Below are 23,351 nucleotides of genomic sequence, written 5' to 3' on the forward strand. Positions count from 1 at the left end.
CCCAAATGGCCCGCAGACAGTTTGCATTAAAAATTATTGTATGTGGGTACATAGGGAGACTTACACTTGACGTCAAATATTGCAAACAGTGACGCGAAACCCATAGCTTTCCCTATACTGATAGAGTCTGGTTTTTGTTTTTTGCGATTTCCTCTATTATCTGCCAGCGACACACCGCCAACCAACAACCAACCACAACGAAGAATTGCAATCTTTTATTGTTGCTCTTGCTCTGCTGGCAAGTTGCAAATCTTGTTTTGTTTTCATCAGCAGGCAGATCACTTGGAGAACTTTTATGAAATAATTGCCAGCCAGCCGGGTGGATGGATGAACGTAGGACCGAAAGAGTCGGCGGGAAACCTGTTGAATAATTGCATGACATGGCGACAATTTGAACAGATGTTAGAAATGAACATTTTTTTTTAATTTCGTTCTTGTCATTTTATCGAACAATCGATCCATAAAGGGACATAAACTAGTAAATTGTACTAGTAAAAATAGTTGTTCGAAATGTGGTCAACGTCATCACACGTTATTACATCGCGAGTCATTAAAACCGAATAGTTCGATTCCGGTTTTGACTCCAAAAGCTCAGGCAAGCTCGTCAAAATCGTTGTTGTCAGCTGAAGCCCCAGTTTTTCGTCCCTCAATATGTACATCCTCCACATGGGTTGGAGTCGAAAATTCAAAAACTAAATTTGTTTGTTTGAAATCGCTTAACAAAATGTCGAAGAGGAACCTGATTAAATTCATAAAAACCAATTTATCAGATGGAAATCATAAAGGGAAATTAAAATCTGTAAACAATGTTGTAAAACGACCTCCGCATGAAATCGGCCTAGCGAATATCGTTTCGGGAAACACGTAGCTCGATTGAAGTCCGAATCTGTAACTGCAGGTTCATCTGCGGCTTCAAAATATTACATTTCGTGTAATAATATGCTTGATTGAAGTCCGAATCTGTTACTGCAGATTCATCTGCGGCTTCATATTATCGTTGTAGCGGAGATGGATCCCGAATCTGTTACTGCAGATTCATTTGCGTTTCCATTCCCTACATTTTGTTCGAATAAAAAGCTCACGCTGCACTATGCATCCAGTACCTACCATCGGAACTAAATTAGATTAAGTTTAATTGTGTTGAAACATGCTTTGATGTTTCAAGGGGGTCGGCATGTTTAATTTAGAATTGCATTAAATATTGCTTTTTATTGACCCCTGGTTTGGTCCTTAATTATTCGTTAAAATGTACGCGCTACGGTTTATTGCAACCTTGTGCTAGCGCCTTTGACATTTTAACGAGTAATTAGCTGTCACTTGTTATGCCGCCTCCTTTAGACATCAAGTAGTATTTCGCTGTCATTCGGACAGACAACACTCGCAATATCGTTTGCACCACATATCGTTGTGCATAGAGAGGCATATTGTTGCCAAACGTAATATTGTTACCCACCAACCAAACTAGCAATAAATAGTTGACTTATAATAAGAAAAACTCTTATTTTATTTTTTATATTTCCCCCCTACGGTCCACTGCTCGACGCATTCGGCGTTTCACTCCCATCGGCGGAGCCCCTCTGAGCTAAACATTGGTCAATTCGAGCCAGATTTGGATCATCGCTTGCGTATGGATACTTGGATCCTGCATAAATGTACAGTCTATTACTCCTGCATTACAAGGTACGTATAGTGCAGTGTTGTTTTTAAGTGAGCTCGCGTTATTAAATTACCGCGACACCAACAAAACAATCGGTTTTGTTTGGGTACAAAGGTCGTTTTACAACGTCACCTCTTTCCCTTTTGTTTTGTTTCCCGCCAATCGTCGGCTTCTAATTTGGATGCTTGTATTCGGCAGCATCAAAATCAAAACAAAACTCAAAAATAAAATTGTCGCAAAAATCGTTTGCTAATTTTCTTTTTGTTTTGGTTCATTTAAAACAACAAAACATTCAATATTTCGTTGATACCAATAAAACCTTCGTCAGGTATTGTTGTTGCTAGCTCTTAGTTTGGTGTGCTTTACGCATAAAACAAAGATTGCAATATAATTCTTTTTGTTTGGTCTGTCCGCTTTAATATTGCATATTGTTGTTGTTACATTTATTCTCTTTTTCTCGTTGTAACAACAGTCAAATTCATTTTCTGTTTTGTTTGTCGCAAACAACAACAACACCGTTTGAACATCCACCAACATCACTGCATGTTTTGTCGTTGTTCTCTGATCACCACTTGTTGTTTGTGCTTTGTTAGATCAGTGAACGAACATAACAAACGAAGGAAGAATATTTTTGTGTATTCCTCTTTCTGTCGTTTCCGTTTAGGTTGAGTAGCTACACTACGTTGGTCGGTCACCTCTATTTGTTATAGTAGTGGGTATTGAGTGTAAAATTAATGTTATTATTAAAGTTAAAATAATATAAATACTATAGTGTATTTAATTTTTGTTGTTGTTTTCGTACTTTTGAAATTTCATTTTGACTAATTAAATAAATATAAATAAAATTGTTATTTTATTTATTTCTCTATTTTCTCCCAATTTGGTTCGGTGTTTCTTGCTATAATTATGGCCTCCTCTCCTCTACAAATTTTCATAAAAGCATCTGACGCTCTGACAGAATTTGGTGCACAAATCGGTGCACTAAAAGGTGACTATTTAGATATTAGTATATTAGAGGAAAGGAAGAGCAAGCTAGAAAAGTTATGGGAATCGGTCAATAAGTCGTTACGAAATTTAGAAAATTCAGAAAATGTTACTAAAGAATATTTGCATTTGACAGAGTGTAAATATGTTTCTATTAACATTTACACAAGTGCAAGGACAACAATCGATAGAATAATTATAAAAAATCGTTGTACCACAAAAAATTTGTTTAAAAACGCGGATAAAAATCAAGAGCAATCGGCTCAATCTCTTTTGGTTCCTGAATCGCAGGAAAATATTGCCGCAAGTATTTCTTCTGGTTGTGATATCGTTCACAATATGGCATTGCCCCCAATTGATATTGATATTTTTGAGGGAGATTTTTCTTCTTGGCCTTCCTTTCGGGATTTGTTTAGCGCCATTTACATAAACAACTCTCGTTTGAGTGATGTCGAACGCATGTTCTATTTGCTTAATAAAACTGCTAGAGAAGCTCGGGAAATCGTTTCGCAGTTTTCTCTAACTAACCGTGGTTTTGCTTTCGCATGGAAAGCATTAAATGATGAATACAACAATATTCGATTATTGGTTCATCATCAACTAAAGTCGTTGCATAATCTTCCAATTCTTCTCAAAGAAACTGCATCGGGTCTAAATGAGATCCGACGGGGAATAAACAGTTGCATATTTTCAATGTCGACCTACAACGTTCCCACAGATCAATGGGATCCGATACTGGTGTTTCTTTGCCTACAACGTTTACCTAAAGAAACGCAACTGCTTTGGGAACAAGGTATCAAAAACAAATTGGCTTTCTTCGTGGAAAGATTTAGACACCTTTCTTTCAGAAAGGATAAACACGCTTGTGTGTTTGGAAAATTATAGCGACAAATCGATTCCTTCGCCTAATTCAAATTCGGTTAATACTGCTAGGAATTCTCATTCCAAATGTTCATCTTCCCCTTCAATTGGAAAATCATGTCCCTTTGCCAAACAATTTATGCAATGGTCGTGGCGCTTTACAAATGCAAATCTATTTGCGGGGGACAAATTCTTAAATTTTGAACAAAAATTAAGTCGATGGCATTTCTCTCGACAAAGAGGACATGATGCTTTACTTTGCTGCTGCTGATGCTGCTTTTTTGATGTTTGCTTTACGTTTTAATTTGTTGAACAAATCTTTGGGGAATTGTGAGGTTTTTTTTGCAATATCTGCTGAAATTTGTTCCCAATAATAAATGCGCCTTGCGTTGGCATTATCCCAGGAGAGTTAGCCGCAATAATCATTAAAAACTGTTTTTCACCATGAGTTGTAAACAGCCCAAATGGCCCGCAGACAGTTTGCATTAAAAATTATTGTATGTGGGTACATAGGGAGACTTACACTTGACGTCAAATATTGCAAACAGTGACGCGAAACCCATAGCTTTCCCTATACTGATAGAGTCTGGTTTTTGTTTTTTGCGATTTCCTCTATTATCTGCCAGCGACACACCGCCAACCAACAACCAATCACAACGAAGAATTGCAATCTTTTATTGTTGCTCTTGCTCTGCTGGCAAGTTGCAAATCTTGTTTTGTTTTCATCAGCAGGCAGATCACTTGGAGAACTATTATGAAATAATTGCCAGCCAGCCGGGTGGATGGATGAACGTAGGACCGAAAGAGTCGGCGGGAAACCTGTTGAATAATTGCATGACATGGCGACAATTTGAACAGATGTTAGAAATGAACATTTTTTTTTAATTTCGTTCTTGTCATTTTATCGAACAATCGATCCATAAAGGGACATAAACTAGTAAATTGTACTAGTAAAAATAGTTGTTCGAAATGTGGTCAACGTCATCACACGTTATTACATCGCGAGTCATTAAAACCGAATAGTTCGATTCCGGTTTTGACTCCAAAAGCTCAGGCAAGCTCGTCAAAATCGTTGTCAGCTGAAGCCCCAGTTTTTCGTCCCTCAATATGTACATCCTCCACATGGGTTGGAGCCGAAAATTCAAAATCTAAATTTGTTTGTTTGAAATCGCTTAACAAAATGTCGAAGAGGAACCTGATTAAATTCATAAAAACCAATTTATCAGATGGAAATCATAAAGGGAAATTAAAATCTGTAAACAATGTTGTAAAACGACCTCCGCATGAAATCGGCCTAGCGAATATCCTTTCGGGAAACACGTAGCTCGATTGAAGTCCGAATCTGTAACTGCAGGTTCATCTGCGGCTTCAAAATATTACATTTCGTGTAATAATATGCTTGATTGAAGTCCGAATCTGTTACTGCAGATTCATCTGCGGCTTCATATTATCGTTGTAGCGGAGATGGATCCCGAATCTGTTACTGCAGATTCATTTGCGTTTCCATTCCCTACATTTTGTTCGAATAAAAAGCTCACGCTGCACTATGCATCCAGTACCTACCATCGGAACTAAATTAGATTAAGTTTAATTGTGTTGAAACATGCTTTGATGTTTCAAGGGGGTCGGCATGTTTAATTTAGAATTGCATTAAATATTGCTTTTTATTGACCCCTGGTTTGGTCCTTAATTATTCGTTAAAATGTACGCGCTACGGTTTATTGCAACCTTGTGCTAGCGCCTTTGACATTTTAACGAGTAATTAGCTGTCACTTGTTATGCCGCCTCCTTTAGACATCAAGTAGTATTTCGCTGTCATTCGGACAGACAACACCCGCAATATCGTTTGCAGCACATATCGTTGTGCATAGAGAGGCATATTGTTGCCAAAGGTAATATTGTTACCCACCAACCAAACTAGCAATAAATAGTTGACTTATAATAAGAAAAACTCTTATTTAATTTTTTATATTTCCCCCCCTACGGTCCACTGCTCGACGCATTCGGCGTTTCACTCCCATCGGCGGAGCCCCTCTGAGCTAAACATTGCTTCTTACTTTAGATCCACTCATAAGTAGTGAAAGATCGTTAAAGAAAACTTCACACAAGAAGTTTTCCAGTGAAGTTATAGAACTATTAGAACCTGCCGAGCTCCACACACAATCATGCATTGAGCACGAAGAAGTCGACATAGAATCATCTTTGAATAAGACAATTTAATCTATTTTTATTTATTTATAATTTATGAAAATAAAACGTGCTTTTGTTATAGAAAATGTGTTTTTCTTATTTACTTTGTTAAATTAATACATAATTTTTTTTAGAACAATATATTTTAAAGCCATTAATGTCCAAACATATTTTTGGCCGCCTAAATGTTTCAAATCGACCACTGTGCGTCGCTTCGATTCAAAAATGGTATTACGGAAAGGCTTGGCGTTACATATCTTAAGTTCAAGTGAGGATGAAGAGGGGAATGTATTAGTAGTGCAGCGGCGAGTGCTAAGACAGCAAACAAACATATTTGCATTGTCTGCTCCAAGTATATATTTCAATTAATTTAATTAAAATATGTACTCAGTGTGTTCTTTTAGATTTTCAAATTACTTCAGATTTAACAAGGACTGTTTTCAGCATGTGCTAAAAGAATTTCGCCAAAGTTGCCAAGTAGGCGCTGATACAAAATACAACCACTTCACTCGGAGACCTTTTGGTCCATTGTGTTCATCCTGATTAGGAAGAGATAAAAGTAGACTAAAGATAGGAGAAGAAATAAAATAGCTATGAGTGAAGAAGTAAATAAGTAAGTACGAAATTGTATAGAGAATGGAGAGTTTAAGAGATTTGTGTCTACGGCGTGTTAACACATCGTCTTTAGTCGCTTTAGTCGTTTGGCTGGCTCAGTGTCGGAGAGGGAAGATAAATCCGACAGTATTCGTCAGCAGATTCATTTCCAGGTATGTTACAATGTCCAGGGACCCAACAGAGTTGAATAAACGATTTAGTCTTTTCCAGAGCATTCCTGCAATCCAGAACCGCCTTAGATTTGATTGTTCAAGCCTTCAGGGCCGCTTGACTATCGACATATATAGTCACCGGTCCGTCCAGTTCATTGACTCTATTTGCCAGCAACTCTATGGCCTTCCTGACAGCAAAAATTTCTGCCTGAAAAACACTAGAGTCGTTGTTTAATTTGAAGTATCGTCGGATATTTAGACTTTCACAGCAGACTCCGGCCCCCGTTCCACTTTCCATCTTTAATCCATCAGTATAAATAGCTATATCGTTAAAAGGTGGAGTATCACAGTAGACTCCGGCCCCCGCTCCACTTTCCATCTTTAATCCATCAGTATAAATAGCTATACCGTTAAAAGGTGGAGTATCACGAGTCCAAATGTCTCTGTTAGGTATGTGAATATCAAGTGGTTCAAAGCTGTGCCTAGGTGATATATAGTCACTAGTTATAGCCTGATTTACTATACTATCCACATACTTGATAATAGAGGAGTGTCCGAATGGTTGACCCCGCCATTGACCCTGCTCATTGAGCCGCAGGGCACACCTAGCAGCTTGTTCCTCTACGAGTAAACCTAACGGTTTTAAATTGAGTAGGGTATATAGTGCGGATTGGAGTGTGTGCTTCTGTAATTAGTAGCGATGCAACTCTTTGGACTTTATCAACGCATTTCCTGAAGGTGGTTTTCCCTAGGGAATGCCACCAGAAAATCCCCCCGTAGGTTAGAATTGGTCGGAGGACAGACTCATATAACCATTTGATTATGTGTGGCTTGAGACCCCAGCTTTTTCCTATGGAGTTTTTGCAATTAAGCCCTCTTCGCTCGCTCTTCGATGTTCCTCTTCCCAGCTTCTGGTCTAGGATGGTACCGAGGTATTTAGCTTCCGAGGAAAAGCTTAGCAGAACATCATCAAGGATAGGCAGCGAAAAACCGGTATTTTCCGCTTCCTTGTGAAAAGTACCAGCTCAGTTTTTGATGGATTCACGCCAAGTCCATTGCAGCGTGCTCATCTCGAAAGTTTAACTAGAGCTGCTCCCTGCATAAGATCTGTAACAGTCTGCGGAAATTTCCCAGCAATCAGCAAGACAACATCATCGGCGTAAGCCACGACCTTGTCCTACCTTCTTCCAGTTCGATTAGAATTTTGTTTATCACCAAAAGCCAGAGTAGTGGTGATAGAACCCCTCATTGCGGGGTGCACCTAGTAACAGATTTCCTGACAGAACACTCCCCGATGCTTGAGTTGATGATTCTGCTGCTGAGCATGACATCAATCCAATCAATTAGGAGTGGTGGTATACTATGTTCTACTAGGGAACTGTGAATTGCATCGAGTGTGCTCTTAGGTCTAAAATTAAATTAGCCGGCTTAACTCCAGTGTAGTAAAAACTCTTCATTTTTTTTGTAATTTTTTTTCCAGTGGTATGTATTTTTAACCTCATTCCGGGATACCATTTTTTGGGGACGGACCTGTAACCCTAATTTTTGACCCGATAATCCGGGTCCAAGACCGGATCCACTTACCCAATATATTATGATGGGCCTTCATGTGAACCCATAATGTGGATAGGTATTTTCATAAGCGATATAGGTATAACCTATATGATTGAATGACTTCAATATTTCCAAATTGTTTTGCTGTTGTTATTTTCATGGTCAAATGTCAAATACAAAATTTGTTAAAATATCAACGTCGACTAAAAAATACAACGTCGTCACAATTTCTTACGGACAGATAATGCTGTAAAACGACTTCACATCTATTTTCTTTCGGTTGCGGTGTAAGTTCTTGCACTTTTTGGAATTTCATTGGCTTTACCCCGAGCTCATTTTTTAATATTTGCCGAACGGAATATTGCTATATGTTCAGCTCACGAGCCATTTATCGGCCACTGCGATGCGGGTTTCGATCAAGTTGCTTCTTTACTTTTCGAACTATTTCTGCTGATGTTGCTGTTTTCTACCGCAGTGACAAGCGATGGTACGAAACACAAAAGATTTATTCACATTTAAATGGTGGAGTGTTCTAACGATAGCCACTTGTGGCTTGAATTCCATTATGAATTACTTTTTTTCTGGAAAATTCTCACCAAAATTGTACGCTTGTAAACTATATAATGAGCTGTCACTGGAATAAAAGCTGTCGGACGAGTGGCTTAAAAATGACAGCAGTTTGAAGTTGGTTGTAGTTTTTTTCATCTCACCCTGTATATATATATATATATATATATATATATATATATATATGTATATATATATATATATATATATATATATATATATATATATATATATATATATATATATATATATATATATATATATATATATATATAGATCTAAAGCTTTAATTCGCTACAAAAACTGTAGATGCATACGTTGCAATAAGCATTTTGAAAACACTCGAATTTGAATATTTTCTGAACAAAGAATACACACACATTAACAAATAAAGTTGACATATTAAGCCAAGAAAAAAATTAAAATCGTATGGTATCATAGCCCTACCTTGATTTTATTGTGCTATGGCTACTGCTATCAATCGAGAATACAAACGACAAACGTACAACAACCAAAAATAAATCAGTAAGCACCATCTACCATGATCTAGTTGCCATAATTAAAACTGATATGTCAGAAGCTCCATCATCATGTAATAATAATGTACTTTACTCGTGGTTAGTTTAATATGAAATTGGAGCATTTGGAAATTTAATTAAAACGTAAAGCATGAGCTAAAGCATTTAAATATGAATATTGCTTTCAAAAGTTAGGGTAGACAAACAAAAACCCAAAAATCGATAATTAAAAAAAAAAAAAAAAAAAAAAAAAAAAACAGAAGAATTAACAGATAAATGAAATAAGGCCCAGATCTAAGCCAAATACATTACATAAGACCCACGTGTATATGAATTACAAATTTTGAAAAAGACAAAATATTATTACACACAAAATTACAACCAATGTATGGACTTCTAAATAATATATGTAAGCAAAATAAAACATATCCACTAAATACATTTAAAAACTAAATAGTTCTTAAAAAAACAATATATTTTGAAGTTTAGCAAGATGAGTTGAATATTTGTTAGTCATTGGTAAGTCACTTTTGGGGTCACACAAGTCTGATGGCTCAGAAAATACCATGGATGACTGTAAAAGTCATATGGGAAGTGAAAAAAAAAAAACAATCGAGGTTAACATCTTAACGTTACTTAGTGGAAATTGTATTTGTATTTTTTAAATTGATATGCCAAAGGTGCTATATATCGAAATTAGACATTCCGGCGGGATAAGCCGCAGTCTAAGACCTCAATACCATGTCCGCTCAACTAGATTGTTACAAGGTCATGTGCAACTTCAGCCATGGATGCCAATATTTAATAGTAGTTACACTCTAAGGCTAATTTCAAAATTGCATATACCGCAGCATTGCCGATTTTTAAAATTCAAATGAAGGTTTTTGGTTTTGAAAAGTGAAGATTTTTCTTGTTATGTTTTTGGCAGCACTGGTGCAAATAAATAAATCTAACCAATCACAAAATGTTTTTAATAAGTAAAATGCGACTGATGATTGCATACCGCTAAGCCGAGGATATCGGCATTTTTCATTCATTTAATATAATCCATTATATAGAATACATCTTTCCTTTCGGGCTGTTCCTATTTTTAGATTGTTTTTATGAATATTTATGTGAGTCATGGTCTTAGCCACACTGTCATGGTTTTAAGATGTATCGATAATAATACAATAAGTCTTCAAAATCATTTTATCTTTTTGTTCACATATTACATTTTTTTAAATATATTTCTGCTTTTATTAAAGTTATCCTCCAGACCTGTGGTGCTACATATGGTTTTATAAACATTTATAAAACACTTTTTAGTCCTAGCTGAGAGGGGTTAGCAAAACTGTTGTTGCGCATTTATTTATTGTCCGTTATTGCTTGTTTTCATAATTCTATTTATAGCAATGTTTGCCAAACCCCGTTTTAACCTTTTTTGGCTTTATTAAGTGGGATATTCTGTAATACAAATAAATAGAAGTAGTACACGTTTTTAATGTATATTTCTTTATTTGATACAAGTTAGTTTTCATCATATAAAGGAGTTGAATCGCCTAAATTCATAGAATGTGGTGAGGTATTCGTACGCGGAGTACTTCGAATAGACCGAGGACTTCTTTGATAGTCTAGGGGAGGCCTGACTCGATTATCTTCTACGTACTGAGGCGTTGGGTGAGAGTAATCAATGCTTGGTGGCGGCATACAAAAATTCGCGGGTCTGATAGATTCTGCTCTACTCTGTGGTATCACAGGATTCACTCGTTTACGCCTCGCCCATGAATCTGAAGCTATTTGCCATTCTAAGCTCTCATTCGTACGCTGTGTTCTGTGATTTTTGTTGTCAAATCGTTGTAGATTTCCATACCTAGCGTCTTTTGAATTTCGATCATTGTGTGATTGGTTGCCATAGGTTAAATGTGAAGTCGAAGAGCCTGGGCTAGGTGTATTGCTGCCGTATCGAGGAGTTTGAGATGAGTGGGGAGTGGTATAAGGAGTCATAAATGGAGTTTGGCCACTTGGAGTGTATGGTGTGTTAACATATCCACCATGATAACCCGGTGTGCTTGAAAAATGTGGTGTATGCATGGAAACATTTTGAGACATTTGTTGCGAAGTTCTTGAATCAGTTACTCTGGGCGTATCATACCCAGCGTTGCTCATTCTTGATAAAGAGTTAAGCTGGGAAGTGGACACTGGAGTGTTTGTCACAATAGGGTCAGAATAATGATCTTTAAACCATTTAAGTAGGCCATTTAGTGAATCAAAAATTTGCCCTCTAAAACGAAACCCTTCTGGAATTACAGTTATGTATTCATGTCGGCTTTTGTTTTTGGGTAAGTATGATAGCAAAAATTTTCCAGGATAATTTGTGGATGCTGAAATAAAATAGTGTATTTTTCTGGGGTCTTTTGTTTTTTCTTCTTTCAATAACTCTTCCATCTTGTCTTTAAGTCCGCCTCCTGTATCACGATAGTACTTATAAGTGAGTAGTTCTCGAGCACAAGCTGCCATGGGATTAACATGTCTTGCTATAATTTCATCCAAATCTTCAAACTCTTCGTTTCCAATCCATAGACTTTGGCCTAAACTGAAGGCGTTTTCTTTGCCTTCCTCGCGAACATCTATGTGCTGATAAATATCATTTGTTACTTTCCACGTTACAGTTAAGTGATCTGAACCTTTACTCGATGGTCGAACAATTACTTCGCCCTGATCCATATTTTCCATTATTTTTACAACTTCGGCATAAGATTTGTTATGAAAAGAAGGATGTATAATTACCCGCTTTACATATTGTTGTTTTGTTCTAACTTGTTTCTGATCTTTTTCTTTAGAGTTGTCTACTTCTTCTTGCTCATAATCATAAAATGGATCTCGCCTTGGTCGCCATTCGTGATTTTTGTCCATTAGATCAGAACTCTTTGATGAACAATCAACTGAAAAACGATCGACATCTATTTTGATAATTCTTACATGTATTGCTTGACCGGACTGAACTCTTTCTTCAGGATTTTTAACGTGTTTATCGGATAAATTTTTAATGTGTATAAAACCCGACAGACCATTGTCGAGACGAAGTTTGACACCGGTAGCTTGGCCAGGACAAGCACCAGCATCGAAATGATTCCAAACTTCCGATAATTCTGGAAAATCGTCTTTTAAACAAAAAGGACATTGCCAATTACCGGTCTCATCATTTCGAACCGGATTTGCTTGGTCTAATTGTTCTCCTTGTGGCTTACGATGAGAAATCCCTGCAACCGTGGCTAACACCATTTTTCCAACATAAAACGATTCAGGTGTTTCTTTAGTTAACATATCGAACAGTTCTTCAGAATTTGCTGAGCGATATGGAATTCTGAAGTCTTTGTACAATGAATTCAACTCAGATCTGATATCATATAGTGTTATGCTCTTGTTTCCGAAACCTTGTCGTTCGAGCTCTACAGCAAATGCATCAAGATCAAGATCTTTTAGTCTTTCGGGGCTTTCTAAAATTTCTTCTAACGCGCCGGCGGGATTGGTTTCTTCGTCGTCATATTCCATTGCATCAATTGCCATTTTTCGAGCCCATTCATATGTTTCCGGATGTACTCGAGATCCATCAAGAACCTCCACATATGCTTCTGTACTATCACCAAGCGAGCTTGTATCAATTTTTATAAATCCAGAACAGTTTATAAATACTTTGGGACCTAGGTGACATAATGTCACTAACTGAGTTCTGTTTTCCAATCTTTGATTTGTCTGTTTAAGAATTTTTATTAAGGCTAGCCCTTTTCTTGGACCAAGTCCACATATGAATTGTACCATATTTAATGTGTACGAATTTTGTACAGCCATATTTATGTCCACACCTACCTCATTAGTTTGATTTATGAATTCTATATAAAGGTGCTCCAGGAGTTCCTCTTTTGACAACTGATCTTGCAATGAGTGATAACGCAAGCAGAGTATTTCTTCATCGGGACCACAGAGTTGGGAATACTCTAAGAGAGGATCCTGTATTTTGCGAGCTAGTGAAACGGCCTGCTTAAGTAATGTTGGATACTCCTTAAAATCAGATGCTCCCTTTTGCGAGTTCGCGTATATTTTTGCTAGTTCATTATCAATTATTTCTACAGAAATATTTGGAAATTGATCCTCATCCATTAGTTCCTTAATTATTTCTTGAACATCAGATTGAATCATTTGCGCTTCTCTTGATTCTCCTCCAATCGCTATCACATGTGGCCTTTTAGTTCTAATAAACTCTTTTAAATTATTTAAATCAGATAATTTTAATTCCTTCTCTTCAGATCTATAAGACGATTTCCTTTTTAAAATATGTGGCAATCGTAAATAATCACTTACATCACCTTCTGGTGTTGTAATTGCGCAAAAAGCAGCCTGTGAGTAATCGGGAACATATGCAAGGCCTAGAGAGCGAATACCCTTTGCCGACCCCCAATCATCGAACGTATACTCATCTGTAAAATCGGGTCTGAAAGGAGCAACTTTTAACCAGTTCGACAATTTTTTACAGCAAGTTCTGAGTACAAAATCTTTTGCCTCGGAAAGAACGATTCGCTTCAATTCCTTTTTTAAGTCAGGAATCACCATTTTCTTAAGAGCTAACTCAACGCATTCACCGCGAAGTGCATTCCATTCTTGAACAGTTTTAGAAAATTCGTCACGTTGATAAAGTTGTTTTGCTTCGTCTATATAAGATCCTGAAGTGTTACCTTCAATTTCATCAGCAATGTTTAGAATTAAAAGATTGTCTTCCTCCGCCATAAAAAGTCTAAGAAACTGTTCCCCAATCAAATCTCGAATTGGTTTATTTTTTAAGTATTTCATAGGATAGCACGGATGATTTTCATCTATCTCTTTCATTCCTTGCTTTGTAGGCCGGACATTAATTTTTGCCCGCTCAAAATAAACTTCGCGAATTGTTTTTCGAAGCAAAGGTTCCTTTGACAATTGTCTTGCAACAACAAATTTAGCTGCATGGATAACTTCATCTATGGTCATAAATTTTGGACATAAGTATTGTTTTGCTAGATCTGACGGGCTGATTACTTCTTGGTCAACTTCATGACGCTGATAACTATCTCGAATGTTTTCAGCAAACTGTTCCGGTTGCAGTCCGAAATGTTTGGCAAAGCCACATATCCCAGCTCTGCGACACATAGAATACGGTCCCGAGTCCTTAGCCTGCTTTAAATGTTCTGGTTCTTGCATATCTAATTCTTCATTATCCTCTTCATCGGATATATGATCAGTTTCTTGTGCGTCTTCATTGTTTTCTCGCCTTTTTCCAACTCTTCGTTGTTTTTTTAGTTCTCTTTCCTTTTTTCTTTCCTCTTCCTGCATTTTGGGTATTTCATGGGAATAGTACAAAAGGAAATGTAAATGAACGTCTTTTAACTCTTCCATAGTTTGTACATCTCGAAGACGTTCAAAGTCGTCATCTTTAAGAACTCGAATGTCCTCCGGTAAATCTGAATCGGTTTTTTTCATTATTTCATTAATTTGGTAATTCCGCATCTTTTCAAATAAGATTAATAATTTATTTTTCCTATTTAACAATTGACACCAACGCTCATCAAAATAATACACTTTCCACAAGTCATCTGTGGACAACTCAGGCTTGACGTACTCCTTGCGATAAAATGATATAAATGGTACCTCCAATTGTTGGTTTCTTATGAATTCCAAGGCTTGCTTTATCTTACCCACAGTACTTGGTGGTTTCCTGTTGGTTTCCCGATTTTTATCATCATTATCATGTTGCGAAACTGTGGGTAAACAAAATGCTTGCTTGTATATCCACTCTGCTTCGTTATCTAGTTCTGGAGAGCCTTCAGGAACAGGAACAACAGGAATTTGTCTTAACTGCATACGCTCAGGAATGTCAGTTTTCCGAATTTCATTATCTAGATCTGTAAAGTGTCCTCTTTTTAACTCGCTTGGTTCATACAAGTCAAATATAGTTTTCTTCGGCAACTTTTTAGTAGATTTTTTCTTCACTCTACCCCGCTCATCTTCTCCTGCTTCTTCATCATATTCTTCTCCTTCCGAATCGTCTTCATATTCGTCTTCTTCATACTTGGAAAAATCGTCATAATCAAAATCTACACCGAAAATGTCCTGTCCTTCTTGAAGTGATCTAAAAAATAAATAGTATTAAATTCATCAATGTATAGTTTAAATACATTTCTTACAAACTTATGTAGATAAAACTTTGTTTCATATTTTTGGTGTGTTTGTTTGTTAACTTTCTCATCATACAAAATAACTCATATGAAAACGGTCGTGTGATTTTTTTCCCGCCGCCTTATGAACATATGTATTATAAAATATCGAGAAACGGAAATAATATGAGATTTTTTATATAAATTTGAATGTGGAGATACATCCGAAACTATTTACAGATCATCATAACATTGGCATATATTAACGTATTTCAATAGCGATTATTTGTACCCATTGAATTTTATATTTTTATAGATTACAATGTCAATCTGACTACATATTACGTTTATCACTTATTATAGCAACCTACTACATTCTCGTGGTGGAATCAAAAGTTTCTAGAATTTGTTTAAGCAGAATGTGTTTTTATTGCCAGCCATGTTTGCAAAATAGTTAGGAAGCCTGATGTTAAAATCTTAAAAACTGGTCATCTGTAGCAGAAGCACCCAGCCTTCGGCCAAATATAGGGACGACGAGAAGTTTCGGGGAAGCCTAAGCTCTATCTAGCCTCAGAGACGGGTAGTATGATTGACCACATATTTAAATATGAGACTGGTAAGGGAAATAGGCAATGAGGTACTCATATACAAACTTACACCACGTAGCATAGGGTATTACTAACACATATAAAAGAGGTCAGTCCCTTGAAGACAATTTTTTCCGAATTTGTCTAAAAAATGGTATTTGTAATTTGTAATGAGTTTTACATTCGGTGGCGGAACATTATATATATGTCCCCGTTTTAGTATAGTCCTCATATAACGGTACCTCTCGGTGTGTGTAGTTCGTAATAGGTATATATATATATATATATATATATATATATATATATATATATATATACATATATATATATATATATACATATATATATATATATATATATATATATATATATATATATATATATATATATATATATATATATATATATGTATATATATATATATATTGATTGAGATTTATATTCTAATTGTGCCTCTTCGTGAGAGTTACATCGAAAAGGACAGGATTATCAGTTCGTGAACTGGAATAATTAATTGAGAACGATTGGTCTACTGATGAAAAAACATTTTGTACTATTACATTTGTACTCATTAACGCCGACGGGTGTGAAAACGCACCACCACCTGCACGAGCAAAGGGTAGAGATGGAGGGGGGATTTGGAATTTTTGTGCGCGGAATATGACTGACGTTATGGCATCCTACACTAAGTTTCAAAATGGTTAGTATCTTTAAAAATCAGTGGTGAGGTCATTGGTCTCTCCTTCAACTGATGCTTCAATTTAAGCCAATAAGAGAGACTTAGGAAGGAATACCATAATGACGAATTTTTAGACATCAGTTACATATATTTCCTTTAATATATTGATAAGGTTTTGGTCTATTTCAGATATAAGGGCTAAACTGCCAATCAATCTTTATGTATATTTTTTATTACTTGCGTTCTGCTTCCTGGTTAGCCGCTAGTAATTTTTTCTTAGATTCCTCCGCTACCCACAGAGCACACTTGACTTTCCCCTTCAAAACAGAGATAATTGTGAAGGCATCTTCCTTTTCATTTTTATGTGAAATTGAGGCAACATCCATTTCCTTAATATCACCTCCTGTTTCTCTCATTTCGGTTACCTCTGCTTCGCGCTTTTTCGTCCATTGTCCAATTCAGATGTTGTGTATCTGAAGTCTCTTCCTGACTCAGCATCCTTTTATTTGGCTTATAATTTAATTGGCCTATAGGCTTTGTATATATATATATATATATATATATATATTTACTCAGACTGCTAAGCAAGAAGTGCAGCATGTTTGCTTGCTACATGAGTGGAAAGTTACCGAGCTAAAACTATAGCTGCAATTGTTCCCATACAGAGGAAATTTATTTATTTATTTATTTTTCTATGACAAGTATACATATATATGTATATATGAAAGCACTAAATTAATCTACCATTAATAAAATTTGGAAGCATTACAGTCCCTCACAAAAGAGATCAATGTCGCTAATTTCCATGGTGAAATCTGACCTACAACTTGCGGTAGGTTTATTCACAGATCACTGATATGCAAAGGCTATGACTTCCAGTGGGGGCGACGATACTGAATATTATAGGCTTTTTCAAGACGAGGAGGAAACAGAGACGGTGGAGCACTTACTATACTACAGTCTAACTCTTTTTGGTGTCTCATGGGTAAGCAAGTTCTGCATGACATGTCTTCATTCTTCAGTTAGCTAGAAAATTAATATGGCTAAATACGACACATTAATCTCTTCTTCACTTCATTACTAACATTAATACTATTTCTTCTTTAATTTTCTCATTCTTGTTCTCGTCTCTTTAAATGATGCCCCATCAACAATGTGGAACTCATATGTTAATAAGCTAGATTGATGCAATGCTTAGCAGCAGAGTCATTCGTCCCAGTAATCGTGAGGAAATCAGTAGCCAATGGAACACCGCAAGGTGTTGACACATAGTTAAAATCTTATAATAAAATATATTTTTACTATGAATGCGTTGAAAATTACTTAAATGCTACGCCCCAGCTGCTAATTTAATGAATTTTTTGTGTGCGAAACTGGACATGTATACATATACAAATAACACTAAAAAAACTATGGTTCGAGCCGTCTAAAAAAATTAAAAACCGAACCAAAGTTCCAAGTTAGTGTGAACCACTACACATAATCACAATTAATAGGGCCATTAAAGAAACTAAGAAAATGCTAACTTGCTATCAAATCCAACTCATCCTGAACATCAATCTACCCACAATCATTCCAAATCCTAAAGCATCATAGCAATGGCATAAGGAAAAAAACTATGGAATTAACAAATTTCATGCACAATAACGAAATCCCAATATCTGCAATTCTGGAATCAAAATTAATATCGTAGTACAGGTTATCAAGTTATGACCCCAGGATTCCCACTCCCACGACTGAAATAGGTTATAGGATTAACCATCACCGGTAGAAGCTGCTTTACATTTACTCTGGGCTACCATCAGGAGCCTTACACGGACAAAGTACATACCGATTGCTGATTTGAAATTTAAATAAAACACATGTCAAGTTATGAAATGACCAAAAAAATATTTATTGGTAGATATTTACCACAGGACCGCACAGACTATGGCGATGAGAAGGGCCTGGCGCTAGCCACCCACTTAGTTTCCGAATCCTGGAAAATGGGCAGGGTGGTCCCGCTACTGAAGCCTGGCAAGGATGCCAGCAAAGGATAATCATACAGGCCAATTTCACTTTTGTTGCCAGTAGCAAAGGCTCTCGAGGCCTTACTCCTCCCCAGTCTCAGAGGAAGCTATTCAGTTGCTAACCATCAACACGGTTTCCGTCCACTAAATAGCACTACAACAGCATTGCGCGCCATATCCACACATATCAGTCGAGGACTCAACCAGAACAGGCCGTGCCACAGAACAGTAGTGGTGGCTCTCGACCTATCAAAGGTGGGGTGATATCTCCGAAACTGTTTAACATCTACCTTTCCGGAATTCCGCGCCCTCCAGACGGCATCGAGATCGTAACTTATGCGGATGATTGTACGATCATGGCGTCGGGTCCTGTAGTTGATGACATATGTGTCAGGGTGAATAACTATCTCGCGGAGCTTGCTGCCTTCTTCCATGCGAGGAATAGGAAAATATCCGCCACTAAATCGACGGCCACACTATTTACCACATGGACTGCGGAGATGAGAACACAGCTGAATGTGCAGGTCGAGGGGCACATTATTCCGACCACCAACTACCCCAAAATCCTTGGGGTCACATTCGATAGCATGTTCAAGTCTTCCGCGCAAGCTACAGCTATTTGCGATAAAATGAAAAGTAGGAACAAGGTCCTCAAGGCGCTAGCCGACAGCACTTAGGGTGGGGATAAGGAAACCTTGTTAGCCTCTTATAAAGCGATAGGTCGGTCTGTGGTTAGCTATGTGGCTCCAGTGTGGTCGGGGATAAGAGTGCAACGCAGTGGAAAAGTATTCAGACCTGCCAGAGTGCCGCCCTGAGAACTGCAACAGGGTGCCCCTCATGACTCCTGTGGACCATTTACATGAGGAGACGAAGGTTCTTCCCTTACGTCAGCATAATCATATGCTTTCGTTGCAGTACCTGCTTGGGTGTTATCGTAGGAGTCACACTAACCACCATATGGTGGATAGAACTCCCCCACCCAGGCGTGTCAGGAAGGACCTGCATGATCTAGAGAGAGAGGTCCAGCGATATAAGAGAGAGCCCCTCATCAGGCTATCAGGCTGTGTTTTCGTAACACTATAGTTACAAATTTTACATTTGGCAGCTGGCATATCTGTAGAATATAGCAAACAGCATGGCTGACTCGAATATTTGCATGGTGTTCTCCAAAAATGCAGGACATCGAACCATGACATCGTGAAATTGTGTGTCATTTGTGTACGTGTACTTAAGTTGAGAGAGAGAGTGTGTGTAGTGCGTGTTACTTTCGACGGTGAGGATGTGTTTTTGTGTGTTGTAATTCTGAAGTAACAAACACGGCATACATATGGAAGTGAGTACGAAACCAATAATTAAAAAATATTCTTTAAAATGACGTAGTTGAGGGCAGAGATATTAAGAAAATTTATCATTTTTTTTCCTAAGGATTGACATTTTGGATTGTTTCGTCAATAACCACGAAATGTGAACATTTTGTGTGGACCAATTCGAAGTACCTTAAATATGTTATTATTCGCCAAGAAATACTTTATTACAAAAAAAGTATTTTTTCACATATCGGAAAGACTGGTAGCGATTGCGCTTTGCCTTCATTTCGTGTTTTTTTTTTTTTTTTTTGCAATTGTTTCATTATTGTTGTTATTTTTATGGTAAAACATTTTTGTATGACACACTATTCAACAACCCCTTTTATTGGTCATTACCAGAGGGCTGCAATGAGTATGATTGAGTAGGCTTGATCACACACAGTGGAAATACAATCAAGCTCAATCAGTCGGTCAGATGCAACATGTTCATTCGAGTCACTCAAGCCTAACGAAAAAGTTGTGATCAAACATGTATTGATCGAAGTTTTGTGATCGCAATCAAACAGCTCACATGAGTTATTTGTTTACGAACTTATGATGAATTGTTCATAACGGGTCGATCATCTATAATGAGTCTGATCGGTTTTATTTATCCTAGTTAAGTGAGTGATTTGATTTGATTAAAACACAAATGTTCGAATTTGAGCGAAATCATGATTGTAATTTTACTAAGGATGTCATAACTAAAAGATGTCCCCATTAAAGAAATTGGTGCAAATTATATTTAATAAGCATACAATTTTTCCTTTTATTTGGGTTTTTGGTATGCTAGACTTCAGTAACTTATTTGGAAAAAAACAAAATTAATTTTTTTAATAAAGAAACACATCATTGGTATTTAGAAAACTAAAAATGTTTAAATATTTTTTTTTTAATTTTACAATATTGGTCAAGATTTTTCACAAACTTCGACCTTTTCGTTTACCTACACCTGTGTAGTTTCTACTTGCAACAATTTCGGTCGCACTATCACAATATTCTTCCATTTCAAATATCAAAAAAAGTCAAAATAAACTGTCCCAACTTGATTAAATGGTTGAATGAACAATGACGCTGAGCGAACTCGATTCAAAGAAGACAATCACGGTTGTGATTGCTCATTTACATTCATGTGTTCGATCAACTCATGCTGCTGAACACATCAAACCGTCTCGAACGCTCATGTTTGATTGTGAGTGAAGTGATTCAAACTGAGCGTTCGATTCGATCAGAAGCGAAAACGGTCATTTCATTCAGATCAAACTAAACGACTGCATCAACAAAAATCATGTAAGAAACGGAGTATGCTTGAATTTTTGATACTCGTTGCAGCCCTCTGGTCATTACATGTTATGACGAAGGGTTTGAGTCTGACCGACATGACGAGACATCGAGCATTTGGTTGGATGTCACGTATTGTTATGCGTTTGATCAAACAGGGCACAACATGACGAGCGTTTTCACTCCATGGCATAAATAGAGAAATATGTCACACTTGCAGCCCTTTAGTGTATACCAGGCAGGAATCTTTGCCATAAATCTATTTGCAACTACACTGGTGGCCAAAACTAAAGCAACTGAAATTATAAGGAGAATAAATGCTCTGTAACTTTTTTAAAAATTATCAAAATGAGAAAGTTTTTCTAGTTTTAAATTAGGCACTTTATTCACTTTTTACAAACTTAAAACAAAAAACCAAAATTAATGTTTATATAAAGATAAAGTCAATAAACCGGATATTGGCGTGGACAAAACAAAAGCAACTCTTTTGAACATTCTTATGATCGCTGCAATTTCAGTTGTTTTAACTGTTATATTTATCGTTTTTTCTTCCCTCAACAATTTCGCTTGTCAGAAATCATTTCTGAAAATTTTTTTTTTTTACAAAAACATGGGTTTTTTGTGTTTTTTTAAGTACTACTCAAAAAAGTTTAAAAATGGCTAGAAACAAATACTGTACTGCAAATTATCAGTGTCTATGAAAACAAGCTATCGCAGAAAATGATTTCCGAGAAATATTTAATAAATATTTCTGTGATTTCTCGTATACTAAGTCGGTTTTATGAAACTGGATCAGTAGTAACAGTCTGTAACGGATGAAGGCCGGGAAAACTTCATCCCGTTCTGATCAACAAATTGTAAAAGAAATAAAAAACAAGAGTTCAACTGAATTGGTGAGAGAGCTCGAGATCAGTGCGTAGACGAGTAGTAGCGGCTGCCCTGCATGCCCGTAAGCCATCAAAAAAACCATTTATAAAAAAAACAAGAGTTCAACTGAATTGATGAGAGAGCTCGAGATCAGTGCGTAGACGAGTAGTAGCGGCTGGTCTGCATGTCCGCAAGCCATCAAAAAAGCCATTTATAGAAAACAACGGAAAGCTGGGATGGCTTTCGGAAACGATAATATTAATAGGAAAGCAGCTCAATGGAAAAACGTTTTATTCTGGGATGAGTCTACGTTTAATATTAAAGGCTCAGACATGAAAAATTTTACGGTAAGAAGACCAAAAAAAAAAAAAAAAAAAAAAATTAAAGACTCAAGCCGCAGTGTTGCAAGGGTACAGTGAAGCATGAGGAAGTGTTAAAATGGTGTGGCGCTGTTTTTCTTTCTATGAACTTGGACCTGTCCATGAAATAAAGGAAGTTATGGATCGGTTTGTTTACAAAGATGTGTTGAACATCACGTTGTTCCTTTCCGCTGAGGAAAATATTCGGCTTATTTGGGCGTTCCAGCATGACAATGATCCCAAACATGCATCAAAACTTGTCGAAGATTGATTGCGGGAGTCAAAAATCGGTGTTTTGTCATGGCCAGCACAATAATCTGACCAAAACTCCATAGAAAACCTTTAGAGTATCGTAGACAGGAAGATCAAGGTAGATTCGGAAAGAAATAAACACAACATTTTCCAAAGAATTCAGGGTGCCTGGAAAAGCATACCCAAGGATCGGATTGAGCGTGTTATAGATTCAATACCTCGTAGGGGTGCAGCTGTTATCAAAAATAATGGATGCTATCGACTACTAGCCAAAATTGGATCATTTTAGTTTTCCATATATTATTTTTCATTCAATATTATTTTTGTATTTTTATTTTTAGTTTTTTAAAAGTGAATAAAGTACCTCATTTCAAACTGGAAAAATAATTACAATTTGTTTATTTTTGTAAAAGTTACAGGGCATTTATTGTCTTTGCGATTTTAGTCGTTTAAGTTTTTGCCACCAGGGTACATCAACGGTGACTATAGACGACGATAGACGGGTGGCCCAGAATGCGCTAAATTCGTTTACTATGGCAGTTTTGGAATGTAGGAAAACTTTGGCAAAATCTAGGTCTTCCAAATAGCAGAATGTAGATCCGAATCTATAGACATTGAAGTTGAGAATTCTATTAGACCACCTTTTTGTCAATTTTTTCGTGCGATAAATAAACATTTCTCCCGGAGGTTTCAACAAAGCTGGTTAGAT

The 23,351-nt window shown here is 36.7% G+C and overlaps 1 protein-coding gene across 1 annotated transcript in view; it reads right to left on the bottom strand.

Moving 5' to 3' along the window:
• Positions 1-10,571: 10,571 nt before the first annotated feature.
• The window catches only part of LOC101901381 (transcription elongation factor SPT6), a 173,731-nt gene continuing 160,951 nt past the window's right edge, over positions 10,572-23,351 (bottom strand). Inside the window, exon 6 of the mRNA XM_059122916.1 lies at positions 10,572-15,237. Within this exon, the coding sequence (XP_058978899.1) occupies positions 10,608-15,237 (4,630 nt within the window). The 3' untranslated portion in view covers positions 10,572-10,607. The remainder of the gene's footprint in view (positions 15,238-23,351) is intronic.

The sequence above is a fragment of the Musca domestica genome, unplaced genomic scaffold, assembly GCF_030504385.1.
Source record: "Musca domestica strain aabys unplaced genomic scaffold, Musca_domestica.polishedcontigs.V.1.1 22, whole genome shotgun sequence".
NCBI classification, from domain to species: domain Eukaryota; kingdom Metazoa; phylum Arthropoda; class Insecta; order Diptera; family Muscidae; genus Musca; species Musca domestica.